Source organism: Festucalex cinctus, chromosome 8 (assembly GCF_051991245.1).
Source record: "Festucalex cinctus isolate MCC-2025b chromosome 8, RoL_Fcin_1.0, whole genome shotgun sequence".
In the NCBI taxonomy this organism is placed as follows: domain Eukaryota; kingdom Metazoa; phylum Chordata; class Actinopteri; order Syngnathiformes; family Syngnathidae; genus Festucalex; species Festucalex cinctus.
Genome location: NC_135418.1, coordinates 19,450,991 through 19,478,942, shown reverse-complemented (window position 1 = coordinate 19,478,942; position 27,952 = coordinate 19,450,991). Strand labels below are relative to the sequence as shown.

The following is a 27,952-nucleotide window of genomic DNA, read 5'->3' as shown; positions in this document are numbered from 1 at the left end:
CACAAACAATTATGACCCATTTAATGTTTATCAGCATTTGTGGGTTGAATTTAAAATGGTTAACATGCACAAAAACAAGACAGAAGTATATCGGTACAGTAAATAGTTTATGTAGTTTTAAATCAATGTTGAATATTACAATTGTCTACTTAAACTGGATTTTAAAGCAAAACATCTTCAAACCATGGTTTTACTTGAGTGATTTTTTTTTAGCACCGAGCAGAGGATGGCTTCTAATTGAGAAAACAGGGTTAGATGGCTACCGTAATTACTGCATCTTAAGTAACAAGAGCAAAAGCAGTGTGAACTTGTTTTAAACAACCAGTATTTTTAATTGAGAGACAACTTCATAGTATCAAAGTACAGATAATGAAAAACGGATACATGTCTCCAGATACGTTCCATCCTTGTAGATCACACACTCACACCTGAATGGAAACCTTCACTAATGTCAGGAAGTTGGCCTTCCAAATCACACCCAGGAAGTTCCTTATAATGAATCACATTTCTTCCTTCCTAATCCAATATACACAATGAAAATGAACTCTGATTTATGGGTCAAACTACACATCCATTTATAAAAACAGGAAAAAAAAAAAAAAAAAAAAAAAAAAAAGTGATTACTGGTGGAATGCTGGGTAGTGCACTTTCTGGACTTGTGAGACCTCACAGCTGTGCACACCCAATGTACGTAAAAAGACCATGACAAAATCAGGGAGACTAAAACTCTTGACGGATAAAAAACTAAATCAATGTCTATCATGTGAAAACAAAGTACAACCGTTTTCTTCATCTCCCATCCTGTTCTTCTACTTCCTGTCATTTGATCTGGAACGACTGTTTTAAGAGATAAACAAGAAATTTGCAATTCAGTCAAAGGGACTCTGAAAATCCAGTTGCATTTATCCAGCCAGTGGATTAAAGCCATGTACCTCCTTGACCGAGAGAAGGACCTTGAAGGTTTGTGGTTCCTGTCCCGAGAGAGGGAACGCTCCCTCCTCCTGTCTCTAGAGAAAGACCTGAATAAAAAAAAAAAACATTATACACTAAATGTACAAATACTAATGTAGATCATTCTGAGAAATTTTGTGTAAGTCCCGTACCAGTACTAAAATGGAAAAGTGTGACCCTGTTTCAGGATTTGAGGTTCTACATTCCATTATCCATACTGTATCTTCTTTTTTTTTTTTTTTTTAAAGCAATAAATAAAGGATGGGGCAATTTTCAAGGAAGAAGTAGATGGCCACCCACTATAGAGGACCAAAACTGCCAAAATTCGAAATAAATAAATTACTAAATAAATAAATAAATGAAAAAGTTAAAATAAAAATGAATATAAAAAAAAATTGAAAATTATTTCTAAAAAAATAAATAAATATAAATGGAAATAAATCGGTTTTTATTTTCACTTATCTATTTATTTTGTTATTTATCTTTTTATTTCGAATTTTGGTCCTCCATACACCACAATATGAGAGAGAGCGAGAGAGCGAGAGCGAGAGAGAGAGAGAGAGAGAGAGAGAGAGAAAAGCAGAAAAAGTAAATTATCAATGATTATGAAGAAAAGCGACATACCTGCTGCGACTACGACTGAAGCTCCTCCTGCGTGGAGATCTGTGTGGGGAAAATGTGAAAATGTTACCAACTTCAACTGACGCATGAATCGTCGCTAGACCTTTAACATAAAACTCGTGTTAGTTTGCGGGCCCCCATCAGAACTGCACTACAAACATGGCTTTACAAACTATATCAACCACTAGCATTGGGCCATATGCCAATAGGCTCTTCAGAAGGTCAAACCTAACCCCACAGTACAAGGTCCATTCAACAACTACGTTAGATATAAAGATGCAAATCAAGCCAGAGTCTCAAGATGAGCCAACTAACACCAACTTGCCCCTATGTGACGATGAGACGCTGCACCGTGGACTGGCACATTTGTAGGATTAACGTTTTACTGGTCCACTGCATGTTCACCAAGACGTTTGGAAACAGTCCTGAGTTAACAGGTTTTAGGTACAAATTAGTCGATAACTATGCTCAAACCCCCATGTAGGACAACTTCTAATCAGAATTTCTGGACAATTTGCAGATTATTTGATGGTGGGCCCTTCACCTTTGGAAACAAGGAATTACAGTAATGGGTGAGGAAAAAAAAAAGAAAGAAAGAAATTTATGTAAATGTAGTTAAAAAAAAAGAAAAAAAAGAACAACCTTCGTAAACCAGCTGTCTCGTCATTTAAAAAACTTATCAGTGTACTGAATGAAGCAGGAAAACTTACTAGTATTTTTGGTTTTCAACAAGCTAGATATGACGAAAGGGAGGCAGACTGTCGGCCGGGTAGGAAGAATTGGCAGAATAGGCCTGGCCAGATGCTGCGAGGTGATAAGGTGGCAGGCAGGTGGGGGCTGGCTGCTGCTTTTTCCCTGCTTTAATTGGTTAGCTGAAGGCTGCTGCTGGTAGGTTGTCGACATTTGGAAACGCGATACGCTGATTGGAATGTGAGGTGGGCCGCTGCCTTTTGGGTTAAGGTTGAAGGAGGAGGTGGTTGAGAAGAGCATGATGAGGAACCAATGGCCTGGTGCAACCTGACGACTGGCCATGCCTGGGTCATGTGACAGCACCAGTCAAGCTGATTGAGGCACGATGGTCAGCAGTCACATGATGCTGAAAGAGGACTAGTTGATTGACTCTGAGGGTGGTGAGAAGAGGCATGGTGGTGGCTCTGCAACGGGTTTCATTCTTATTAATATATATGAAAAATAAAAAGCATCCTCAAACAAAAAGGAAAAGCATCACATTTGGCACTCTTACACCCTCCCAGTTGAACAACTTTTGTCTTATTCCATACAATAAACGTGGAAACCTCTTGAGTCAAGTGCAGACTATGTGCTTAAAGCTGTGTGCTCAAGATCTGTATTTGAATTAGAATCCTGCTACAGATTGTGCAGTCCCTGCAAAGTGATTACTGGTTAGCTATAAGAAAAACAAATTCAAAGTTAATATACATGTTTTGTGCTTATTTAATTAGTGCAACTGTTCAATAAGCCACTGTACGGCAAAAGAAAATCAACACCATATCATTAAAAAACTCACTCTCTCTCGCAAGCATCTTCAATAAAAGTGAAAGGGATGTTAAATGTTAATTTATCCATTTTATTAGTTATATTTATTTCACAGTCCTATATGTTAGACTAGTTATCCTCTATAAAATATTTTTTGTTCATGTTTTGAGGTGGCTGAAAAGATTAATTGGAGTTGCATTACTTCCTACAGGAAATATTGTTTCAGTTTTCATACAATTTGGTTTTAGTCAGACTTCTTGTAACGTATTAATCATGAGAATTGAGGTTCTGCTGCACTACACTTATCAATAAGATGAGAAATTTACAATGAGCCCCTCTCTAGCTTAAGATAATTAAAATGAACAGGGTTCTTGCTATAAAGATTGCTTGATCAGTGCCAAACATACAGTGTGGTCAAATCACTTTGCAGGGACTACAAAAAGTAACAGGAGCTTCTATTTTATCCAAATAATATTAAATGTTTAATTGTCCCTATAAAATGATACTGTCAGTGACATAACATGAGCCTTACACATAGAAAAAAAAAAAAAAAGAAGCTAATAATGCATAAAAAGACAACACTAGCCTCAATTCAGAAAGTGAATGAAAGTGACAGCAGCAATTGCCAGGATTCCATTAAAATGTAGACTATGGTCGACCAATGTCAAAAACATCGCATTTTTGTCTTGTCTTGTTTTCACCTTCGCCTTGCTGGTGGACTACGCCGCCTGTAATCATCTCGGTCTCGGGGGCGCCTGCTCCATGAAGGTGGGGCCCCACGGGAGCGACTGCGCTTCTCCCCATTGGACAGTTCTACTCGCACACGGCAACCACACAATGTTCTAGGGAAAACCGAAAGCATAGAATTAGTACGGACATTGTTATAGTGATTGTATCATGTTTAGCTGTGCTCACTTCTTACCTCCCATCAAGCTCTCGCACGGCATCAGTAGCATCTCTGGGGTCTTCAAATTCTACAAAGGCAAAGCCTGGGGGGTTCCTGGCCACCCACACACTGCGGAGAGGCCCATAGTAGCTGAATGATCTTTCTAACTCGGTCTTGTTTCCATTGTTGCCCAGATTTCCGACATAAACCTTGCAGTCAAGTGGACATTCACGGTGCATGACTGGATCTGCAAAAAGGAAAAAAAAAAAAGGATTGTGATACAATTATGTATGTGGTTATTTTACTGGTTGTAGTACTGTGTTTGCAACTCAAGCTTACATTTACATCCTGAGGTGATTTACCATAATAATTACAAAGGGATGGTAATTTCTATGAAATGCAAAAAACAATTATTTACAACAAGTAAGAACATTTTAACCAGTCACAGTTGCATAATCTATAAGATAATGCACTAACGATGAGCTTTTGCAATGTTAATTGGAAATGTCTATTCATGTTTGTAAGATGGATGGATGGATGGATGGATGGATGGATGGATGGATGGATGGATGGATGGATGGATGGATGGATGGTGATGATAAACCTCGACGTACAAGCCCCTATTAAATTATCGCATTCCGTCATCATGTAGGTAAACTGTATAGGAGGACATGGGCCTATTTTTCCGCTCACGCCTATGCTAGCTAGCCTTAGCCCGAAAGGCCCGTTGTTCCAAGTCTCTAACAGTGAGCAAAAACACCCACGGGCAACATTTCGGCTAACTTTAAAATCACTTAACGTTGCTCCACTTAAACTATTAAAATATGTAACTCAAATAAAACAATGTTTCGTCCATTCGAAGCGATCGGTTAGCACCAAAGAGCTAAAATGGCGTCGCCTCTTTCAAGGCCTCAGCCTGTGGTTAGCGAAATCAAACAAAAGATTACATATTTGTTTCCACTCAACTAACTAGAACAACGATGCAAACCTATAATCTTACTCATACAATGGTGTAAAAGATCTTTACCTTATCGGAATTAATTAGGAGTTTGATTGAGTCAGCGCTTCTTTCGAACACGATGTACCTTTCCCGTTGTCGATGGAAAATGGCGTTATCTAGTTCGAAAACCGAGCTAGTCCTGAGAGGGCGGGGCAATTTTAGGTTCCTCGCTCCGAAATAAAATGTAAATGGGTCCATCCATTCATTTTCATATACGAAATTCGATTAAAAACTGTAAAGACGCTTTTAAAAATGTTTTTTTTCTAACAGGCTAATGTCTCCCGTGCTGAAACAGCCATGTTGGAAGTCCTATTAAATATAACTGATAATTTATTTAATGAAAGGACAATCAATAGATAACTTAAACACACCAATTTCATGACAATCCAACGTAAACTTAATCTGAACAAACAAGATTTCTAGAACTCATAAAAGAAAACTTTTATTTATGAAGAACTACCAACACAAAATTTGTGGCGGCCCACTTAAGATATATTTGTTTTTCATATAGATGTGTATGTTTAAAACATTTGTACAATAAAGATTGATAAAAAAAAAACAAAAAAACACTTTGACATCCAAATATGGTCCTATTCCTGTCGGCCATTGTGGCATCTGGTGATGCCACAATGGCGGCTGCGGCTCGTCCGCTGGGCCACTGATCTGTATGTAATACTGGATAGCTGACAGCTCTGTGGCTTCAACGGCTTGCGCCGGCGTGAACGGTTTATCGACTATCCAGTATTATATGCAACTCAGTATATTGAGCCGTGTCACAATGGCGGATTGGCATCTCCCTGGCACCGTTCCAAATATGGACCGGTCCACGGAAGTGATTGCTCATGATGGAGTGCAATACCTTAATTCAACTTAATTTCCAGAGCACTTAAATAAATAATAATAATAATAAAAAACCATCGAAAATAAGGAAGTGAAGTGTTTAGCAAAGTGACTAAACAAAACAAACACACACAAAAAGCCTCGTAATCCATTTATAAATGCATACAATGAGTAATGGCAGCGGCACCAAGTCGAATGGAGTCGCGACATGTCCCGAGGGAAAGAGGAAAGGCAACGGCAGCCACCGATGCCGCGGCAATACGCGGAAGTGAAGTCGCTGGTGCCGCGGCATAGGCGGAAGTGACGTCACCGAAGCCACGACAGCTGCCGCTGCCGCTAAATGCGCTAGCTCTTACTGCACTTAAGTGCACTTCTTGCGTATTAACGGGAGAGACAAATATGCATAATGAAAGACAACCAGCTTCGTAGAGGGATGGGCGAGTACCAACTAGGTATCGTTAACTGTCCCATACACACCCTTATTTCAAGGTATCGTGGCTGTTTGACCACCAGGAACTAGTGATGGCAAAATGAAGCCCCGTAAAGCAGTGAAGCCCTGCATTGAAAAGCTTCACACACACGTAGGGGCTTCAAGATGATTCATTTCCTCGACTACGCCATCATGTGGACAGAAAAATGTATAACATGCTTGGTGCATGCAATAAAATGGTGGGGTGTAAATCATCCTCTAATTACAAAAGAATATATATTTGAAGAGTGTTTTAACATGAATTGTTCTGTGTTACTTTGTCTATGTTTGTGCTTATGCAACAAGTGAAAATGTGAAAAAATGAGGTAAAATAAAGTGCTTCTTCATTTTTATTTAAAAACAATATTTTTTCCAAAGTTTTTGGACTCAGGCGGTTTCTTTTTGTGCATAGAATTTCACCTGCTTTTGAAAAAACTCTTTCACATGGTACTGATGAAGCAGGGGTGCATAGATATGAGACAGCAAGTTTGTATAAACTTGGAAGCGCATATTTCTGTGATTCCCAGTACTGAAGGGGATTTTCAACTCTGGGGATATTTTCTTCTCTTTCTTGCTGGTTCCTTGAACTCCATCGCAAAAAAAGAAGCTCGTCGTCGTCGGTCAAATTGAATGCAAAATGCAAAGAAGTACCGCAGTAAGGGACCCGAAAACACAAAAAGTGAAGGGGAATCCATAGCGTTTCTTTGCCGCTTTTATTTCGAACTACACTCAAACCTAGCGAATCATTTCCTGAATCAGTCACGTGGTACACCCGCTTCGCGGGGCTTCAAACGTCATCACGTACGTCATCGACACACGCATTGAATCGCCGTTCATGAACCACTCATCTACATTACTCGGCACACGCTTCAGGGATTCGACCCGAGAAGCACATCACTACCAGGAACTCAAAATTACAAATGAGAAGAATAGAACAACAATAATTCATTGTAAATTAATAATGCACCAGACCAGCTTTAGATTCCATATGTGGTCTGGTAGGTCTTTCTTTAAAATTATCTGTCAATGTTGTATTATTTGAAAATTTGTATCAGTGAAGTGAGACTCCGCTCATGAAAAGCATTGGACTTTGGATACTTGCAATTTGATTTGTGAGGATTATTGATTTCAAAATGTGATGAAATGTTGTTTGAAAATTAACCCTAACCCCCCGGTGCCGGTTGGCATGGGTTCACTCCTCTGCCTGGGAAACCCATGTGGCTTACATGACATAACCTTGTGTGAGTGAGTGATATATAAATGTGTTTTTAAAGGTACTAATTTTACATGAAAAATAATGAAAATATCAAATTTATTATAGGCAAAATATTAACTTTTTATTGCTATAATGGGCTAAATAAGTATCCCTTTAAATGCACATCTGTGCTCCCCCACCCAAAAAACAATTAGCACTGAAAAATAAATTTTACAGGAATTATTTTTTTGTTCATGTTAGAAGAAAAACCACAATGTATGATCAAATGTTTTCATAAATTGCATTTATTTTAAAGTGTCTTCATGGGAATGGAAAAGTCAAGTTACCAATAGGCAGGAATGATCTTTATGCAAATTTAAAGTGTTTACTCCACATTATATTTTTAATGTTGGAATCGGTAGAATTCTCTTATGGCAAATGAAATCGGGAGAGTGGTTGAAAAAAGGCAATAAAAACACACAAAAAATCCATCTTACAAACTTTTTGTGAGTTGTCGTTTTGAAGATTCGCAAATTACGATCCTCGAAATCCATACAAAATATTGAAAATTCCGAAATTCCCTCACTTTGACGGTTCCGTTGAACGCTTCTTGTTTAGGGAAACGCCCCCTCGGCCCGTTAGCCACCACCCACAAACTCACTCAGCTGGGGCAGCAGGTGACAGTTTGAGCCTGTCCAAGGAACAACACGACCCCACTCAGGCACATAACAACGACACTCACAGCGGCAGAAAAAAAAAAGCCTACTTTATTATTGATACTTTACCTTGCGTCATTTGTTACTAACTCCATTTTCCACTCGTTGGTGCCGTGTAGCTCACCAGCATTTGTCGGGACATCGATGCCATTTGCGTCTGACGCTGACAAGCAGAGAAGACGAAGAATTTAAGCGGCACGTCGTCTCCCGAAGGCTTTCCTTCTTGTCCCGATAACGACTGACAAGCCACCGCCGACAATGTCAGAGCCGACCGCGGAAGTGAAGCTGGAGGTGAAGCAGGCGAGCAAAGAGGTGAAAGAAAGCGAAAACGTGGCCGAGAAATATTCAGTCATGACGGTGAGCAAGAACACCGAAATGAACATGGAAGAGCTGTCGTCCGCCTTCAGCGCCGTGCCCACTCACAAGCCGGTGAAAAAGGTAAACGACGCCGCCCCAAGTTCGAAACATTGAGACTCGTTACTGCTGCATTTTGCGACCTATTTCAGGCAATAATCGTTTAATGAGCGCGTAACACCCTGCTAAGCTAAACTCTTGTCAACTGGATTTTTCTCCCTTGAACTAAGCCTTACAACTAGCTTCTGCTTCACTTTAGCCTGAGATAATACCGCATATACTTTTTCCAGCAGGGTTATGCTGACATTTGAATTTTATACTGTCTACTATCCCCCAAGTGACATTTAATTTTTAATTTTTATTTTTTTACATAAGGACACCACAGACTGCGATCTGAGCAAAATTTATTTTATTTTCTTTCAATGTGCCATATTCATCTCTTGGTCTTGTCGGCTGCTAGACTTTTCAAACTCAGGTTACCTGTGACACAAACAAGGTCACTCACCATGGAGGCAGTTAGTTTGACACTACACAGAGCAAAAATAAGGGCAGATAAACCCATACCACTTTTTCAATGTTGGTACAACAAGAAGAGTGGCTTGTACACCAGACAATGAATGAATGGATGTCCAAATATCAAGAGTGCTGGTTTGTTCTGTATCATCAAAGAACAAGGAAGAAGTCACTCCTTGAATTGTTGCAAAGCCTTTAAAAGGGAAAGAAGACGACCAGGTAAAGTATTGGGTAAAAAAATACAGTATAACTAGGCTCTCATCAGAATTCTCTTTATAATGTTTAACTCAGCAACCTTGTTTTGGAGTTAATACTTTCACATCCTCTTTCCTTTTTGGGAGTGACAAATGCATCATCACTGTTCCCGGAACACTATGTTTTTGTCTAGATTTTATTTGAATCAGGCATTGTTGTTTGAATGAATTCCCTTGGATTGATCTGAGGCAAATTATTTTGAGTTAATCAAATTATTATAATGGGATTCCAGAAGCTGTCTGAATGTTCCTTTCCCTGATTTCCATTCTACACCATAGACTTGTTTTTTTCCAGCACAGTGCAGCCATCCCAGACTCATAAATTGGTAATGATGCAAATTGTTTTAATAGTTGGAATACTAATGATAACAATAGTTATACTCCCTTCTATGGCATTGCATGACCCTTGGAATCGCAGTTGCTTTTTTTTTTTTTAACATGTATTAATTTACAATATGACTGTTCAGCAAATCCAGTTTGTGGAGGACAAGCAGGAGTTCAGCCGGTTTCCTACCAAAGCAGGCCGTCGTTCCCTGTCACGCTCCATTTCTCAGTCGTCCACCGATAGCTACAGCTCAGGTAAGAAGCTGTGCCAGTCCTCCCAATCATCTAATTTTAGTCTCAAACCAAACAGTACGGTCCTTTTGTTGGAATATTCACTCACAGCCTTGTGTTTTCTTTCAACTCAGCACCCGTCTGTCCTCTTTTTAAATCTTTGTTGTAATTCCCAGCTGCGTCCTACACAGACAGCTCAGACGACGAAACTTCACCACGGGACAAAACACAGGTGAACTCCAAGGGCAGCAGTGACTTCTGTGTCAAGAACATTAAACAAGCCGAGTTTGGGAGACGTGAGATTGAGATTGCTGAACAAGGTAGGGCGAGTGGGACACATGCTGGCATGTCATTTAAATAAATACTGTAAATATGTTCTTTTGTTGTAAGTGCATTCTGATGCATACATTTTGCAGCATTTAATGTCTTATTGGACTAGAAGATATACTATATACCTCATTGGTTGACCTTTCGAAGTATTTATGTAACAATATTGGTGCCCATCAGCCATAACTTGGACATCCTCAAAATAATTTGCAATATCTACTTATGGGGACTGACATGAAGATAATGTACTTACCTCCCTGCCTTTATTTTACTGTGTCATCACATATGTCTGACATCACTGCATACTCGCAACATTTCTAGCTTTTCTGCTCTTTTCTCATTTGTCGTACAGGTGAGACAAGGTGAACATATTTGTGGCAAAAATTCCCAACATTTCTATTAATCGCTGCTTTAGAACATGTGAATAGGCTCCATGTTCTTGGCAAGGTTCAGTGCGATTGAGTCCGTAATTGCCTTCCACCAAGTAGCTTTGTTGTCATACGAGAACACAATATGAAAATGAGTCACCTCATGTTCACTGTTTCTTTGTCACATTCACTTTTGACAGTCAGAAAATGCTAAATATAGCGGCTGAATATGTATGTTGGCAGTACTGTTTTTGCTTTTGTAAACTAGCACATCTCTTCACAGCTATGTTGCTAATGTAAAGGAGTACACATTAACTAGTGATTATGGATAAATAATGAATTTCTTTCTATCTTTTCCTATTAAACAGGCCGTGAATATTCTGCTTGAAAAAAAAAAAAAAAAAGGCATTTAGGGCAGCACAAGGGAGTTTTCCAATCCAACCCCGCTGTTGTTACAAAAGCACGTATGTGCATCTGCCTACGACACTGTTCTCTCTCTCTCTCCCACTCACCTCTCTTAACGTTCTGTTCTCAGACATGTCAGCACTGATCGCTCTCAGGAAGAGAGCACAGAGTGAGAAACCATTGGCAGGTGCCAAAATTGTGGGCTGCACTCACATCACTGCACAGACCGCAGTAAGATATTTCTCTTTAGCGAATCGGTTTGATCTCACTTATTAATCAAAATAGGACTTCTGCTATTAATCCAGTATAGTTTTTGGTGACATGAGTGCAGGTTGTGGTATCCTTTTGTGTTAAAATGAGCAGTAAATATCATCTTCTCAGAACACTCGACTCCCATCTGTGGTTTCAGGTGCTGATCGAGACTCTGGTGGCTCTTGGGGCCCAATGCCGTTGGACTGCCTGTAACATTTACTCCACACAAAATGAAGTGGCCGCTGCTCTGTCAGAGATAGGTAAACACGAGAGCAGATTAAACTCTGCCGTGACCCCATAAATACTCTGGCTTGGATGCAGTACAAAAAGCCACTGTCCCACATTATTACTTTGTAGATAAAAAGTGTTTTTGTGGACTTCTGGACCTCTAAACCATTTTAATGGGCAAACGAGTAGTTTTATGTTAAGATCCTGTGATGGGAACCGGGGATCTTAATGGAAACATTAAGCATTATTAGGTGGTTGCTATGTGGTGGTCAAAGAATGCAATTTATTTCACGGTAGATCATTTGTTGTCTAGCTTGTTAATGGTTTGCTAGAGAGTAGTAGCAAGCCAGACTGAAGATAGCTTGAGAAGTATAGGGTAGGCCTGCTGTTTGGGTAGTTAATGTTTCCAGTGTAATTTTAAAAAGCAAAAACACTCAATACAGCAAGTGGATAATTTGAAATTTGAGGTAATTAGCAAAAACGCATTGGACCACTGCTGTCCTAATCAATGGCAATTACAGAAATGCAGTTCTGATGAATGCTAAGCTAGTGCTATAATAATTGACTCTCACATTATTTCTGCTTTTTCATGCTTATACAATTGAAGGCCATACATCATTGGGTGGTCAACATTTGAGATCTGGATATCACCCATGTGGTACGTTTCAGGTGTGGCCGTGTTTGCCTGGAAAGGGGAGTCCGAGGATGATTTCTGGTGGTGTATTGACCGCTGTGTCAACACTGAGGGATGGCAGCCTAACATGGTATAACAACATTAGATGTTAGAGTAGAAAAAATTACATGGTTCAACTGAGAAACAAATTTGGCTTCCTGCTAGATTCTGGATGATGGAGGTGACCTGACACACTGGATGTACAAGAAATACCCAAATGTATTCAAGAAGATCCGAGGCATTGTAGAAGAGAGCGTCACCGGGGTTCACAGGTTATCTAATACAAATACACAACCACAGTATCCAAACATAGCAGGACTGTCCAATGTGTAGCCAGCAGACTGCGTCTCCTCTTTCCAGGCTGTATCAGCTTTCCAAAGCGGGAAAACTGTGCGTGCCAGCCATGAATGTCAATGATTCCGTGACTAAGCAAAAGTTTGACAACCTTTACTGCTGCAGAGAGTCTATCTTGGACGGGTGAGTGAGTCTGATATGCGAGTCCTTGTAGGCTGATCAAGATTGTCAAGTCCAAACAATTGTACAGAATGTTTATTTGGCAGCTCTGCAGAGACATTTGATGCCATATACAAAGAAAGCTTGTGATAGATATGTCAGCAATCCAAACTATAATAGCTCAGATAATTTTCACCAAGGCCACCTATGAATAGTTCAGTCCTCTTGCACAATGTGTTTACTGCTGTGGATATAATGGGACAATGCTTTCAACTGTCTTATTGCCAGCTCCCTCGCAATTTATTGCTTCCCTCGGATTAATAATCGGCCAGATAGACTGTAGCAAGTGTTCCATCATCAAATCCAACTCAAATGGCACTCAGCAGAGCGCAGGCCTCTGCCAAAAGCAAAGCAATCCTAATTTAGGTCAGCCATCTTCATATGACAGAATTGTGTCATTTATTTATTTAGATGCTTTTGCATGTCAACAATACGACAAAATTAAAACTTTACAAATGAGTTTTAGGGCCACACTAAAAAGGAAAAAAAATGCAAGAAAAAAGTCCTGATTATGTAAATGTAGTCCAATTTATTTGAAATTCCACAAGATTAGAGAAAATCCATACTTTTAAGAGATTAAATGTGTAATTATATTTCAATCACTGGGGGGAGATAATTATGCACATCACAGGACTTGAATTTATTGTTCAGTGGAATGCTGACTCAGCTGATTTAGATTCACTGACAGGCTGTTTCCCACCTCCACACAATGTGCTAATTATCTGCCTCTGTTGTCTTCAAGATTGAAGAGAACCACAGATGTCATGTTTGGAGGCAAGCAGGTGGTTGTATGTGGCTACGGTGAGGTGAGATGCTTCATTTAACATTCCGATGCCATTTGTACACAGTAAATTTTGTAGAGTAAATTTTACTATAAAAAGAGTATGTTTGGTTCCACTCTAAACAGAGTAAAATTTACACTTGGAAGAGAGTAAAATATATGAGTAAATTTTACTCAAAATATTTTCAGTGTGTACGAGAGAATTTACCTGTCGATGACGATGAAAAACCTATTAAAGATCTTTCCTTGAAAAATGTACATAGAATTTCTAAGTGAGAGATTTTGACTAAATTTTACTATTATTGGTTGTTTTTTTTGTTTTGTTTTTAAGTCACAAAGTTCTGATTGGAAGACTTCCCATCTACGACCTGAGCTATGCTACTCCTACTGTTTGCTAGTATCCAAAAGGAGACAAAAAAAACACAGTTTTTGGTCTCTCATAGGTACGAAGATTGCAGCTGACACCAACGATATACTAACACACAAACAAGTAGTGGTGGCGTTTGTCCACCATGCCATTGTACTCTACAACTCCTCACTGGGAGGTGGAGGAGGGTGTAGAGTGCACTTCACTTCACAAATATGGCACTTTACTGTATGTACTGTACTGTATTTATTTTAATTTATTTAATTAAATCTCCGGTGTAATAACCTTATTTATTGATTGATTGGTTCAATTTTTTTCTTTTATTTTATTTTTATTATCATTATTATTATTATTAATTCAATCTCTGGTGTAATAACCGTATTTATTGATTGATTGAATTATTTTTTATTTTATTATCTGTTCTTATTGCTGCTGGAAATGATAAATTTCCCAGAGGGAGCCATCCCAAAGGGATCAATAATGTCAAGTTTAAGTCTAAGTCTAAGTCTAAGCTCAGGTGGTAGAGTGGCGGTCTCCCAAGCTGAGTGTTCCTCAACCCTTGTGTATTTTTTATTTTATTTTTTTATAAACTAAAATGTACTTAGAATTTCTGAGTGAAAAATCTTTAATAGTTATTTTCATGTGATAGGCAAATTCTCTTGCACACACTAAAAATACTTTGAGTAAAACTTACTCTGAATATTTTACTCTCTTTCTTGTCATGTGTAAATTTTGCTTTCCTTAGAGTGGGACCAAATAGACTATGTTTAGACTCAAATTTACTCTCCTGAATTTACTGTGTAATAATAATAATAACAATAATAATAATAATAATAATAATAATGATAAGAAAAATCTTGATTCATCACTACACATTGAAAGGCGACACTGAGGTTTGCCTAGCCTTCTTATGAAAAGTACAGTTATGTTTTAAAATAGCAACTTAAATACATCTTTAGAATACGGTTATCAATGCCTTATTTTGTCTTTGAAGGTTGGAAAAGGTTGTTGTGCTGCATTGAAAGCTCTTGGGGCTATTGTCTACATTACAGAGATCGATCCTATTTGTGCTCTGCAAGCTTGGTGAGCATAACAGAACTATAATGTTAAAACTTTATGGAAAAGGAAATCATGAATTTAGTTAAGCTATCCAAAACTATTAATGTATTTCTGAAATGTAACTGCATTTATCATTGTGCTGCAATGTCTTTTTGCGTGTGAACAGCATGGATGGATTCAGAGTGGTCAAGCTGAATGAGGTCATTCGCCACGTTGATATCACCATCACATGCACTGGTAACTCCACTCAACACCCCCCTCTCACTGTGGCTTCGAGCCGTGCAGACTGTGTATGCTCACAGTTGGTGGACCTTTCCGCAGGAAACAAGAATGTGGTGACCAGAGACCAGCTGGACCGCATGAAAAACGGCTCCATTGTGTGCAACATGGGGCACTCCAACACTGAGATTGATGTGGTGAATACCTATTTATAAATGGAGCGTTCAGATGGTCATTCTAACTCAATTAATATTTTTTTGAGATGTCAGGAACAACTCAGTAATCCCGTGTTAATGTGACTGGAACTCCTCCCAGGCAAGCCTTCGCACCCCTGAGCTGACATGGGAGAGGGTGCGTTCGCAGGTCGATCACGTCATTTGGCCTGATGGCAAGAGAGTCATCCTGCTGGCTGAAGTGAGTTCACATATGCTCATTGCTCTTATTTATAGAGTAAGTAGAGTAGTAGAAAGTACTTGTAGGAAACACAATACAAACTGTAAATGCTGTTTGCTTTTTTAGGGGCGCCTCCTCAATCTCAGCTGCTCCACTGTTCCTACCTTTGTCCTGTCCATCACCGCCACCACTCAGGTTAACAACACTTCTTCAAAGCCTCTATATGATACACAGCAACAAACAAGCGCAATGTGTATGCACGAGGGGCTGTACTGTCAACTTTCCACCCCGCAATAGGGGTTAGATTTTGAAGATGATTAATCGACTGGACAGCAAACTAACAGCAGTGCCTCAAGCATGTGAGAATATTTTATTAAAAATAAGACTAGTAAGGATCGTCACTTGCAAAATTATGCAAGTCTATTCTCAACTATAACAAAAGCACACGTGATATTCACACCCATCTTAAAAGGCACCAGCTAATGCTAGCTCACAAACAGCTTACGTTAGCAATCAGCTAGTTCACCAAACGCCCTCCTGTAAGAGAAAAGACTGAGAATACTGTCAAGTCTTGTCTATTTTTTATTTTTAAGTTAAATTATTGTGGCTAGTAGCGAAGCTGCAGTTGAGTTACATGAACTGGAGTTATATAAGTTCTGTCTGTGAGGCAATGAAGGGGTAAGCTTGTATTTGGAGGCTGAACGCAAACAGTTGCGTGGATAGCGAGTTGACAACTGAAATAATATCTATGACATCATTGACTCAACTAAGTTGTTCAACCCCTAGTATGCATAGCCCAAGGTTTGCTTCATAAAACTACATGCTCTGACCATGAATCTGTCATTCACAATAATAGTACAGAAAGAAAACAAATGTCATTTAACATGATCATATTGACATAGTTATAGTTAAACAACAGTTGTTACTTTTTCAGGCCCTGGCGCTGATAGAATTGTACAATGCTCCAGAGGGACGATACAAGCAAGATGTTTACCTGCTTCCTAAGAAGATGGGTAAGGAGAATTATGTATTGTGATTTATTGTATTTTACAATTTTCAAAAATTATAAGTAGTGTTCTGTTTCTAATTTTAAAGATTACCATCTAATATCTTTCTCTATTTTTACCTTCCATGTACATTTCTGAAATAACACTTGATGAGGGCTGTTTTATCTAGCAGATATAATGTTTCAATCTTTTGTGACTCCCTTTCAAAATCACGTGGCCTAGATGAATACGTGGCCAGTCTACATCTAGCAACCTTTGATGCCCACCTGACGGAGCTCAGCGATGAGCAGGCAAAATATTTGGGCCTGAATAAGAATGGTCCTTTCAAACCCAACTATTACAGGTAATTGTTGAACATCTGTCTTAACTATTAATATGACAGGTATTTGTTTGGAAATTGCTTTACATTTCAATGTTAATTGTGTAAATGTACAGATTGTGTAGTAAGTAGTAGTAAATCGCCAATTTTTGTTGTTGTTTGGTCTATGCAGGTATTAGCCCGCAAAAAGCTACACCTCAGCACAACCACGTGTTGATGACCACCAAGACCCAAGACCTGTTGGTGTATCCCCTATTTTGTAGTCTATGCGAGAAGACATTTTAGTGTATGTTCGTATTTGTCTCATCTATTTTATTTCACAGAAATACTTGTGGTAGTCCACATTAATACACAAATATATTCTCAGATTATGGTGCAACCCAGTATCAACCAGATACTGTAATATTTTGCATCAATATTAATTGTTTTAGACTGTTGTGCCAAAAAACTGTCAGGGAAAGGTTACATATTTAAAATAGTAACTGTTGACTTTATGTGATGAAAAGAAATTAATTAAATAATGTCTCTGGGATGTGAAGTTTTGTAACCTTGTGCAAGGAAATCTGAAAACTTTTAAACTGATACCTTAAATTGCTCATCAACCTCATGTATGAGACACATGACGACTGTCCATGGCAGGTCTAAACTTGCCTAATTTTAACTATAAAGAGCCATAGCAATATGGACCAAACCATAGTTTTGGTTAGTAAATATTTGACTCATTTGATCTGGTGAGCAATCTAATTGTTGTGCTGTGTCTGCTAGATCTAGTTGTAGCACTTATGCTTATAAATGAGCCATAACATCCAAGATGTAAGAAATGCATTGGCATTTGTTACCGTCCCGCAGGCGAAAAACCCCATCTGAGGTTAACATGGCCCTGCTGACTGAATACATTCCAATGATAAGCTTGAGAGGAGATTCTTCCCCCTGTAGTGTCAACTCTCTGTGAAAAACCACCACATGTCGGTAAACTAAATCTAGTACTTCATGATCCTTGAAGAACCGGAATTTGTTTCGGATGTAGAATGATAAGATGATGCATGCCCCTCAGGGCAGTCAATTACAGTAATGTCCATTGCAGAGGTCACCAACCTTTTGGTAACTGAGAGCTACTCTTTTGGGGGACTGATTAAAGATAGATGCACACATCTGAAATAACAAATTTGCTCAAATTACCTCATGTGTTATTTGTATTTAAAAATATTGTGTGAAAACACTAATTAAGTTAAATATTACAAGAATGATTTATTATGCGACACTTTATTCCTATTAATGTCTTCAAGTGTTTACATCTCCAAATGATCACTTCTATGACATTCCTAGGAAATCACTATGTCCCGTCACTGGTGAGCAATTTCCAAACAGGTCCGTGAGCTACGTGTGGTCCTACTTGGCGCCCCACGGACACCTTGTTGGTGACCTCTTCTCTATCGCGGCGTTGTCATTCTGGGGAAGTCATCAAATAGATGAAAATAAAATAGCCCAAATGTGAATCCAAACTGTTGCAAATGATATATATTCTATTATGTGAGTCGCATATACTGCATGCGCCGCAAAGTCTAGAACAGTATTTGTACTGTATACACAGCCACCATAGGCTCATCTCAGTGGCATTTATCAAAACACAACACTCACGCTGTACACATACCGGTACACTAAATATGTGTTGTTTGATTTGTCTATAGATTGAGGTAACATAATCTATACCTCTTTTTCCCTCACAATGTTTTAAACAAAGACATGCTTTGTCATGTAGTTAGCTGAGTGTATACTGTGTTCTCTTGTGCTCACATTTTTCAGTTCAAACTGCAACTATTTGTGAGGCTTAGTGTTGCACCTATATTATACTACTCTTATTTCTCTACTTGTTCTTGTATTTTAAATTTAAGGACCATGTTGAATGACTGAATTAAGAGATAGTCTTGATTTTATGTATTCCAACATGTATTTGATCTTTGCTATGTGGGCCACCTCATTACTGTCCCAAATGTTACAATCTACTCAGTTGACCTTCAATTTCATCACCTTTCAACAGAACCTTAACATATTCCTACATTGAAGTTAGGAGGAAATTCAAGTTTTTTTGAATCTACCAGATTTCATTGAAAAGTAGCCTTGTGCGCGCTACAATGTCACCTTTGCACTTGTAATTTCAAGTGCATTTGAAGTTGAACCAAAGGTATCTTATCTATGAGGACATCATTGTCAGGAAGCTGAGTGCCGTAACCATGGTTACTGCCCAGCTGACAGTGCCTTGTGACTCACTTAGTACAGTTTGTATCTGCAGTATGTGTGTGTGTTTTTGCAAGTATTGCTGATGCTCGCAACATGGTTGTTCTGCTATGCAGTTTTCTTCTGTCAAAAATGATTTAATCCTGCCGCAGTGGAGAGCTGTTACTCATGTAGTCATTACAGAAATTTGAAGTGAATACACAGTATTTTGTTCTCCATCGTACAGCCCTTGTAATGTACTGTATCGCTTTAATTTTGTGTTTTTCCATGTCATAATCACAATCAGGTCCTACACTGATCTTTTCCTTTTAGCACTTCATATGCCTTCTATAGCATGTTCATGTTGCTTTGATGAATAATAACTTCATTTTAAATTGTTTTTGTCAAATAACAGGACATATGATTTTTTATTTTTTTTTGGGCTGATGGTTGTCAACAGGATAATATATGCACACCACTGTGATTTTTACAGTTGTACACTTTGTAGTCTGTATACTGTGGCAAATCCATGTGCACCGTTCCCTTTAATAAACTGCTGGTAACTGAGCAAATGTCTATGACAATTCATTTTGCAACAAGTAACTAAAGCACCCTATAGTGGAACCCTATAGTGGTCGGTTGTAAACAGTCAATCTCGTGATGAGATCTCGTCTCGCGAGAAGACGCCGTGGCCCCGCAAAAAAATGGAGGTCGGAGGAAACGGTGGTGGTCTAGTTGTAAACAATAAACAGAGAGCTATGCTGCCAAACAAGAGTAGGGGGGAATTCGCACGTAACCAGAGAAAGGACTCAGAGGTAAGTTTACACATATACGAACGATTTATATTATCACGGCTGTAGTAGTTTTCACAAAAGACCACAAGACGGACCAGGCCAATTCTTTGCTGGAAACAGTATCGTTAACTAGCTCTGTCAGTTTAATGTAGCTTCACTTTGATTGTAGACATTTAAACCATTTTAACCCAACTACAAACTTTACAATTTTCGTCTAACGTGACTGCTGAATTAAGTGTACTGCCATTTAAAATAATGTCATGTTCGACGGCGTTGTAGCGTAGCTTAGGCTAACAGTTAGCTGGGACGAGATAAGGTATGGAGAGCTTCAGCTGTCATGAATCTGTGCAATGTGCACCTGTTGAAAACCCCAGTCAGAAGAGATTTCGCCTTCACATGCTATCCATCTACTCTTATGACCAATCATTTAAAACGACCAACTTTGTTGTCTTGTGCAATCGTGATTTGTCAGCATTTGGCTATTGCTGCAACATAAAGGAAAACTGTGAACATCCTTTTTGAAGTGAAGTGCTGCTGATGAATTACTAATGTCATTTTGGTCCATGTAAAAATGCGAACAGCTAATGAAGAGGTCTGTACTAATTCTGAGTGAACCAGGAAATGTATTGGTCGACAACGACTACTTCTAAATTTCCCCTCCGAGTCTTTTCAGATGAGCAACTGCCCACCCCTGTAGTTCAATGTGATCTACATGTCCAATACTTTTCATCTGCATGCTTTTAAGTTTCTCTTTGTACCTAGGGCCTGTCTGAGTCTCCAGACCTTGAGTTTGAATATGCTGATACGGACAAGTGGGCTGCAGAGCTGTCAGGTAAGAAACTTGCTGCCTACTTTTTATCATTGTGGACCTAAGGGATGTCGTGGTTTACTGTTTTGCACTTCTGCTGTGTGTTTTTTTTAGAGCTGTACAGTTATACTGAAGGGCCAGAGTTCTCCCTCAATAGAAAATGTTTTGAGGAGGAATTCAGAACACATGGTATGTGATCAAGTATCTATCTGCTTAATACAATTATTTTCCTTGCAGTTCTTTACATCAAAGTTAAAGAAAGATGTTAATATATGTTTGCTTAAATTTTCTTTGTGTACCACTGTGACTCAGTGTGTGATAAGAAGTGGACGGAGCTTGATGCACCTCATCACAGGGCCCACGCCATGCGGATGCTGGATGGACTGGAAGTGACTGCTCGTGAGAAAAGGCTGAAGGTTGCTAGAGCCATTCTGTACATGGTGCAAGGTCAGTATATATCTATGCAAAATGACCAAATCAAACATTGTATTTGTTGTGTTAATATGGAGCAAAATTGTTACAATGTAGGAACCTTTGGCGAGTGCAGTTCTGAGGCCGAAGTGCAGCATTGGATGAGATACAACACCTTTCTGCTGCTGGAAGTTGGAACTTTTTCTGCTTTGGTGGAGCTGCTAAACATGGAAATTGAGTAGGTCATCGACTTTTTCTTCTAATTTCTGTCATGCCTGCCACTTGACTGTAGCTGCTTAAAAACTTTTCACAGTCAACAGTGAAAATTTAACAATGTCTCCGCTAGTGACATTTTTATATATAGTGTGTGCTTTATATAAAGACATTTTAACTGGAAAAATATTATTCATCGAAAAGGCATCTAACGGTAAAAATTTAAAGCTACTGAAAGTAGAATATATACCATTTTGAATAGGTGCTGCCACCTGGTGACGAAAAATGAAACTGCACATACCTTTCTTCACATACACACCACACCGTACACATGAAATTTGAACCCCAATCCAGTCTGAAAACTATTGTCTAGAGGCTTGCAGGAGTACCCATTGTGAACAGCTAAGGTATAAATCTACTATTTAGAACATGGTTCAGTCATAATGGTCAAAGACAAAGGCTACTGTAAAGATATTTTTGGGCAAAAAGGTTCCATATTGCAGCTTAAAATTTCTCCTGAATATCACACTGGAAAATAAAGTTAAATTAAGATTTATAGAGAATATGCCTGCTAGAAAAAGCCTAAAGCACATATAAAACTATTTGTGTTGATTTGTTCTTGACTGCTTTGTAATGTGATGGGATAATCACCGGCCACCATGAGCATGGGTACAAGTAGAAAAACCTTCATAGGCTTGACATTCCTGTGACGTATAACTAATTCATATTCCAATAATAGTTAATCAAAAATGTTCCTTTTCTCTCTCCCTCAGCAACAGTGCCGCCTGTAGCAGTGCTGTCAGAAAACCAGCCATCTCACTTGCCGATAGCACAGATCTCAGGGTGCTGCTCAACATCATGTATCTGATGGTAGAAACCATCCAGCAGGACGACCCAGCCGACATGGCGGAATGGAGAGTTATCAGGGAAACGTTTAGAGCTGAACTGGGTGAGTTTAATAAGAAACAATATGCTGCCATGGCATGCTATAAAATATTCACACCAGCCATAACATGCTGAAACTAATGAGATCCACCAGGAGAATGGTGTCATAAAATATTTTTTAATCACTGGACATTTTACTGTTCATCCTTTTTATTTCAGGTTCTCCTTTATACAACAATGAGCCAATCGCAGTCATGCTCTTTGGGATGGTTACTAAGTTTTGCAGCGGCCATGCACCTCACTTCCCTATGAAGAAGGTGTTACTGCTGTTGTGGAAGAGCATAATGGTGAGGGCTGGGGCCACTGTATTTATGACAGTAGCCGCATATATCTCATGCTTTGCATAGAGTTACGAGTGAGGCATGGAACCCCTTTTCTCTTATTCAGTTCACACTCGGAGGATTTGAGCAGCTCCAAACCATAAAGGTCCATAAGCGTGAGAAGATGTGTCTTCCCCCTTTACCAGAAGACAGCATTCGGGTCGTACGCAGTATGAGGGCCGCTTCCCCTCCCGCCTCAGCTTCTGACCTCATAGAGCAGCAACAAAAACGGGCCCGGCGTGAACACAAGGTACCTATTGTTGCTGGGATTAGTGTAAATGTCAACAAAAGCTAACAATGTGAAAAAAACAACCAAGTTGCAATTTGTATTATGTTCTTGTCAAACCTGTATGTCAGTAATAACCATGGATTTGATGCCAACTGTGTTACCCTCCATACTGATCTATTTTCCCTTCATACAGGCACTGATAAAACAAGACAACCTTGATGCATTCAACGAAAAGGACCCTTACAAGGCGGACGACCCCCGCGAGGATGAGGACGACAACGACGACAATGACAACTCGATAGAAGCGGAGACTTTCCCTTTGGAAAGGGACGAGGTGATGCCTCCACCTATTCCTCATCCTCCATCAGAGAGGGTGTCTTTCCCCAAAGGGTTGCCGTGGGCCCCCAAAGTCAGGTACTTCATGTTACATTCTTGTTTAGGTTGTTTAAAGAGATTTCAGTGATACCACATTAACTCATTCACACCCAGCCATTTTCACTGAAGCAACCTTCTTCTCTGTTTTACTGGATTTTGACTGATTTTGCAAGGCCCACATAATGCTGTGTTCTATTGCTAAAAAATATGTAACACACCAAAAGAAAGATTAGTCTCTTCTTTCATCAGGATAAAAGTGAATTTCTATCCGTTTCCATTTTTCAGCAATTAGTATTAGAAGATATCTAAGTTTCATCATTATTCACAAATCTGTTTAAAACACTGGGGAAAAGAGCCTATTGCAACATTGCCCTGGTTGATCTCTTATTCTCTGCTGCCACCTGCTGTCCATTTTTGTAATAACTACCATTGCTTTAAACATTCTCTTCAGTTCAGAGGCTGCATCAAAGCCTTTTGTATGCTCTAGCATGAAAAAGGGAAAAAAATGGGGCAAATGAGTTAATATTTGTTTTTGTTTTCATCAGGGAAAAGGACATTGAAAATTTCCTGGAGTCAAGTAGAAGTAAATTTATAGGTTACACACTTGGATGGTAAGCACAATATTTTTTGCACTGTACTCAAATAACTGCAGTAAACCAACAATCTTTCCTTATGTGTCAACAGTGACACAGACACAGTTGTTGGCTTACCCAGACCTATTCACGAGAGCATCAAGACACTAAAGCAGGTATTGTGTCACTTCATACACTTCTTCAAAAATCCCCCTTCCACTCTCTATTTTTTTTTTTTTTGACATTATCTTCCTTCCAGCATAAATACGTCTCCATAGCAGAGATTCAGATTGCCAAGGAGGAGGAGTTTCAGAAAACCCCTCTTTCAGGGGTGAGTGAATTTAGAAAAAAACAACTTTGAAATTGCTGGACAAGATTATAGAGCTTAATATGGTGACGACTCATACTTGTATTATGTTTGTATGTATGTGCTTCCTGATAATTAGGGAGAAGAGGAAGTGGAGATGTGTGCCACTGAGCTGCTCTATCAAGGAATCCTACCCACATTACCTCAGTACATGGTCAGTGCTCTCACAGAGAACAGCAAACCATTTATTACCATTTTTGCTATTGAAAAAAATATATGTTTTTTAAAAATGATTTATGTTGGACTTGTTTTATATCACAAAAAGTGTCATTTGAACAGAACAGACGTGTGACTTTTTTGTAAAACGTCTCAATTTGAGGCATCACAGTGTTGAATTATAAATACATTCTGACTTCCACTTGCTAATTTAGCACCTCAAGGCAGTTACCGATGCATAATTGACATCAATTCTTCTCTCGTTGGCATTCAGATCGCCTTGTTAAAGATTCTCCTTGCGGCAGCACCAACCTCCAAAGCCAAAACGGATTCCATCAACATCCTGGCAGATGTGCTGCCGGAGGAGATGCCGTGAGTGATGCATTTCTAATTTTAGTAGCATTTATCATTTCAATGTTTTGTTTATGTAAGTAGAAGAAAATCTTCCTGAGTGTTTTGAATAATTTGATTGCAACTAGAAAATTTTACACCACATTGAGCTACAACCACAAAACTGTTGTTGAATTAATAACTCCTAAAAGACAGAATTTGTCATTTGTCAGAGATGTTGAAACTTGTTTCTATTTTAGGACCACTGTGTTACAGAGCATGAAACTCGGTGTTGACGTCAATCGACACAAAGAGATCATCGTGAAGGCCATCTCCGCCATTCTGCTGCTGCTTCTCAAACATTTTAAACTTAACCACATCTACCAGGTACACTTCACTTCAGTGTAATGTGTCAAATCCAAATATGGTGGTATATCCATGCAATTTTTTGTTAATTAGCTGTTTGTGTTTTCTCAGTTTGAGTACATGGCTCAACACTTGGTGTTTGCCAACTGCATCCCCCTCATTTTGAAGTTCTTCAATCAGAACATCATGTCTTACATCACGGCTAAGAACAGGTACTTCGTTTGACAATATAGCACATCAAACTATTACAGAATGTAATCCTATTTTTGTTTTTCACATTTTGCAGCATATCAGTGCTGGACTTTCCGTACTGCGTGGTGCACGAGCTCCCTGAATTAACAGCAGAGAGTTTGGCAAGTGTTCCCATGTCATCCTTTCATGTGCCATTGTTTGGTCGAGCAAATTGCTTTTTTTTTTTTTTCTCCCATCAACATTTAATACTGATGTCGTTTTTGCAGGAAGCGGGAGACAACAACCAGTTTTGCTGGAGGAATCTGTTCTCCTGCATTAACTTGCTCAGGATCCTCAATAAACTCACCAAGTGGAAGCACTCAAGAACGATGGTGAGGACTCGGCCAAACATGACATCAAAACTATTTAGACTAGCAGACTAACATTGACAATGACGCTTTAAAGATGAACACCATCATAGATACTTTACCTCCTTGTAGCCTCTCAAAAGTTTGCATTTTTCACCCTTACAAGAAAATTAATTGTCACATACACCGAACTTCTCTTTTCTATAGCTGTTTAGCAGGTTAATAATCACTTTTGACTTATATAGTAACAACATAATTTAGAACTATCTTAACAAAAAAGTGCAAGTCAGAGATTCTAACAAGTCTGTCATCCAGATGTTGGTAGTGTTCAAGTCCGCTCCCATCCTGAAGAGGGCGCTAAAGGTGAAGCAAGCCATGATGCAGCTCTATGTCCTCAAGCTGCTCAAAGTGCAGACCAAATATCTTGGGCGCCAGTGGCGGAAGAGCAACATGAAGACCATGTCAGCCATCTACCAGAAGGTCCGACATCGTCTTAACGACGACTGGGCCTACGGGAATGGTGAGGCTACGCGAGACTTCTAAAACATTGTGGTATCATTTGGTTCCGTTTTGTATCGCACGCATTTGATTGCGCTTCTAATTTAGTGGAGCTGGATGCACAGATGTTTGTTAATGTGGGGAGAAAACTAAAAATGCATTTTAAAACGGTCACTTTTAAAACAGCCATATTTTTTTTTGTTTGCAAATCCCTTTGTTAAACTGCAGAAGAATAAGTGTGCTAAGCTTGTACAAATATTTGGAAAAATACTTTACATTAGTAAATATTTGTGTTGTCTCATTTTTTGGGGGGAAAGGAAATGTATTCCACTTCGGAATAAGGATGTAATGTGGAAAAAGTGAAGTACCGTGAATACGTGAATATGATTAACACTATTTAACCAGGCTTTGAGGATTCCATGATACATTTAATAGCAAAAATGGCCATAATCTACAATTTGTCCATTTTGTGCAGATCTGGATGCTCGCCCCTGGGACTTTCAAGCCGAGGAGTGTGCCCTCCGTGCCAACATTGAACGCTTTAATAGTCGTCGTTACGACAAGAATCAGAGCAACCCAGACTTCCTTCCCGTGGACAACTGCCTGCAAAGCGTCCTGGGGCAGCGGGTGGACCTGCCCGAAGACTTCCAAATGAACTACGACCTCTGGCTGGAACGAGAGGTCTTCTCCAAACCCATTTCTTGGGAGGAGCTGCTGCAGTGAGAAATTGTCAACATCTTCGATCTTTTGTCGGGGATCAGACTCTTTTGAGTGTGGCGGTCAGGTAACCCGACACCAAGCACTCGTCGAACAACTGTGATGAATTTGGTCACGTGTTTCCGACTGGGTTAAGATGGAGAAAGTTTATGTCCGTCAGTCATCAGTTTAATCGCCAACAAATTATTTAATGTATTGCCTTGAAGAGTTAGTATTATTTGATTATAGTGTGTTTAATAGATAAATTTGATTTTGTATTTAGTTTCTGTGAGATGCCACCACTCTGATGCAAGTGTACAAAAGCAGCTGTTTGTGGACCCTTACTTTTACAGCCACTCTCCCTTGTCACCATATCTCACTACATCCCTACACATTTTAAATACATTTATAGGGAATAAATACAAGTTTCAACTGTACAACTCAGGCCAGGGAGTGTGGGCTGTTTTTAATGTTTTACAAGATTTTAATATATGTAACATTCCATGTTCATTATAACACTTTCATTTTAGCAGACTGATAAATACGTTTTTTAAAGCATGTTCATTAACACAAAAAAATATATCTCACTTATTGTCTAAAGGGCCAGAAGTATGTTTACAAATCATTTTCATTTTATTTAGCTTTGTTACAATTGTTGTATACCACTGTTGCCCCTCGGATGTAGAGGCAATCACACACTCAAAGAACAACCTAGATTGACTTTTGCTTTATTCAGCAGAAAAACATTACATTTTCACTTCATTTTTTCTATATACAGTAGAATACTCTATGCTTTTTGAAAGTATATTTTTATGTTGGTTGCATCACTTAATGAAACCACAAATATATATATTTAAAAAAAGAACTCCAGGTTAGTGATTTTTCTCTTCATCTACTTGTCTGGTATGTGGAAAACTGGAACATACGCTTACGTAGACCTCAGTATTCTAATATCATACTCAATCCTTCAGCATTTTCCTTTTAATAAATATTTAAATATTCTCTGGGTTGCATCTCTTTTATAAAATGAATGGCGTGTAAATATATACAGAACTGTAAAATATCAGTGTGTGTATATCAATGTTTTCAATTATTGAAAAGCAAACATACTTTCCTGAAATAAGGAATTCAAATGTCTAACATATAGCTTGATTATTACTTATTGAGAGTCCATGACCAAAACGATCACAAAGCGTGTGAAGTTTGTCAATTTGTTATACTGTATTGTACGGTATTCTGATATTACTGTTAGTGTTATTATGGTGCTCTGTTCTTTTCTGAGTCACAACATGAAGCGACATGGCGTGAATGTGTCAATCCAATCAAGGAAATGTAAGTCAGCACCTTAATCTCTCTGTGA

The 27,952-nt window shown here is 38.9% G+C and overlaps 3 protein-coding genes across 6 annotated transcripts; 2 read left to right on the top strand and 1 right to left on the bottom strand.

Annotated features, from left to right (window-relative positions):
* Window positions 1-308: 308 nt before the first annotated feature.
* srsf3b (serine and arginine rich splicing factor 3b) lies at window positions 309-5,238 on the bottom strand. 3 transcript variants are annotated; one of them, XM_077529612.1, is made up of 6 exons: window positions 4,980-5,236; window positions 3,989-4,199; window positions 3,768-3,908; window positions 1,576-1,614; window positions 933-1,019; window positions 309-837 (listed from the first exon to the last, which is right to left on the bottom strand). In XM_077529612.1, the coding sequence occupies exons 2-6, from the start codon at window positions 4,189-4,191 to the stop codon at window positions 810-812; spliced, it is 498 nt and encodes a 165-aa protein (XP_077385738.1). In that variant the 5' UTR covers window positions 4,192-4,199; window positions 4,980-5,236; the 3' UTR covers window positions 309-809. The 3 variants fall into 3 exon arrangements, with proteins under 3 accessions (XP_077385738.1, XP_077385740.1, XP_077385741.1); XM_077529614.1 differs by lacking the exon at window positions 4,980-5,236 and adding an exon at window positions 4,292-4,310; XM_077529615.1 differs by lacking the exons at window positions 309-837; window positions 933-1,019; window positions 1,576-1,614 and adding an exon at window positions 2,151-2,726 and having other exon boundaries at window positions 4,980-5,238.
* A 2,863-nt stretch (window positions 5,239-8,101) lies between these two features.
* LOC144023339 (S-adenosylhomocysteine hydrolase-like protein 1) lies at window positions 8,102-19,545 on the top strand. 2 transcript variants are annotated; one of them, XM_077528644.1, is made up of 17 exons: window positions 8,103-8,610; window positions 9,761-9,872; window positions 10,025-10,168; window positions 11,079-11,179; window positions 11,358-11,460; window positions 12,098-12,192; window positions 12,267-12,373; window positions 12,462-12,578; window positions 13,357-13,420; window positions 14,757-14,845; window positions 14,988-15,058; window positions 15,143-15,237; window positions 15,356-15,454; window positions 15,560-15,628; window positions 16,368-16,446; window positions 16,663-16,783; window positions 16,932-19,545. In XM_077528644.1, the coding sequence occupies exons 1-17, from the start codon at window positions 8,431-8,433 to the stop codon at window positions 16,936-16,938; spliced, it is 1,653 nt and encodes a 550-aa protein (XP_077384770.1). In that variant the 5' UTR covers window positions 8,103-8,430; the 3' UTR covers window positions 16,939-19,545. The 2 variants fall into 2 exon arrangements, with proteins under 2 accessions (XP_077384771.1, XP_077384770.1); XM_077528645.1 differs by lacking the exon at window positions 16,932-19,545 and having other exon boundaries at window positions 8,102-8,610; window positions 16,663-16,787.
* A 63-nt stretch (window positions 19,546-19,608) lies between these two features.
* strip1 (striatin interacting protein 1) lies at window positions 19,609-27,594 on the top strand. Its single transcript, XM_077528643.1, has 20 exons — window positions 19,609-19,788; window positions 20,530-20,599; window positions 20,690-20,764; window positions 20,888-21,022; window positions 21,104-21,224; window positions 21,973-22,148; window positions 22,304-22,431; window positions 22,532-22,714; window positions 22,887-23,107; window positions 23,614-23,679; window positions 23,753-23,816; window positions 23,900-23,971; window positions 24,087-24,161; window positions 24,438-24,535; window positions 24,754-24,880; window positions 24,971-25,071; window positions 25,146-25,212; window positions 25,318-25,422; window positions 25,714-25,918; window positions 26,372-27,594. Exons 1-20 carry the CDS (start codon window positions 19,678-19,680, stop codon window positions 26,617-26,619), a joined length of 2,448 nt encoding a protein of 815 aa, XP_077384769.1. The 5' UTR covers window positions 19,609-19,677; the 3' UTR covers window positions 26,620-27,594.
* The last annotated feature ends 358 nt before the right edge of the window (window positions 27,595-27,952 follow it).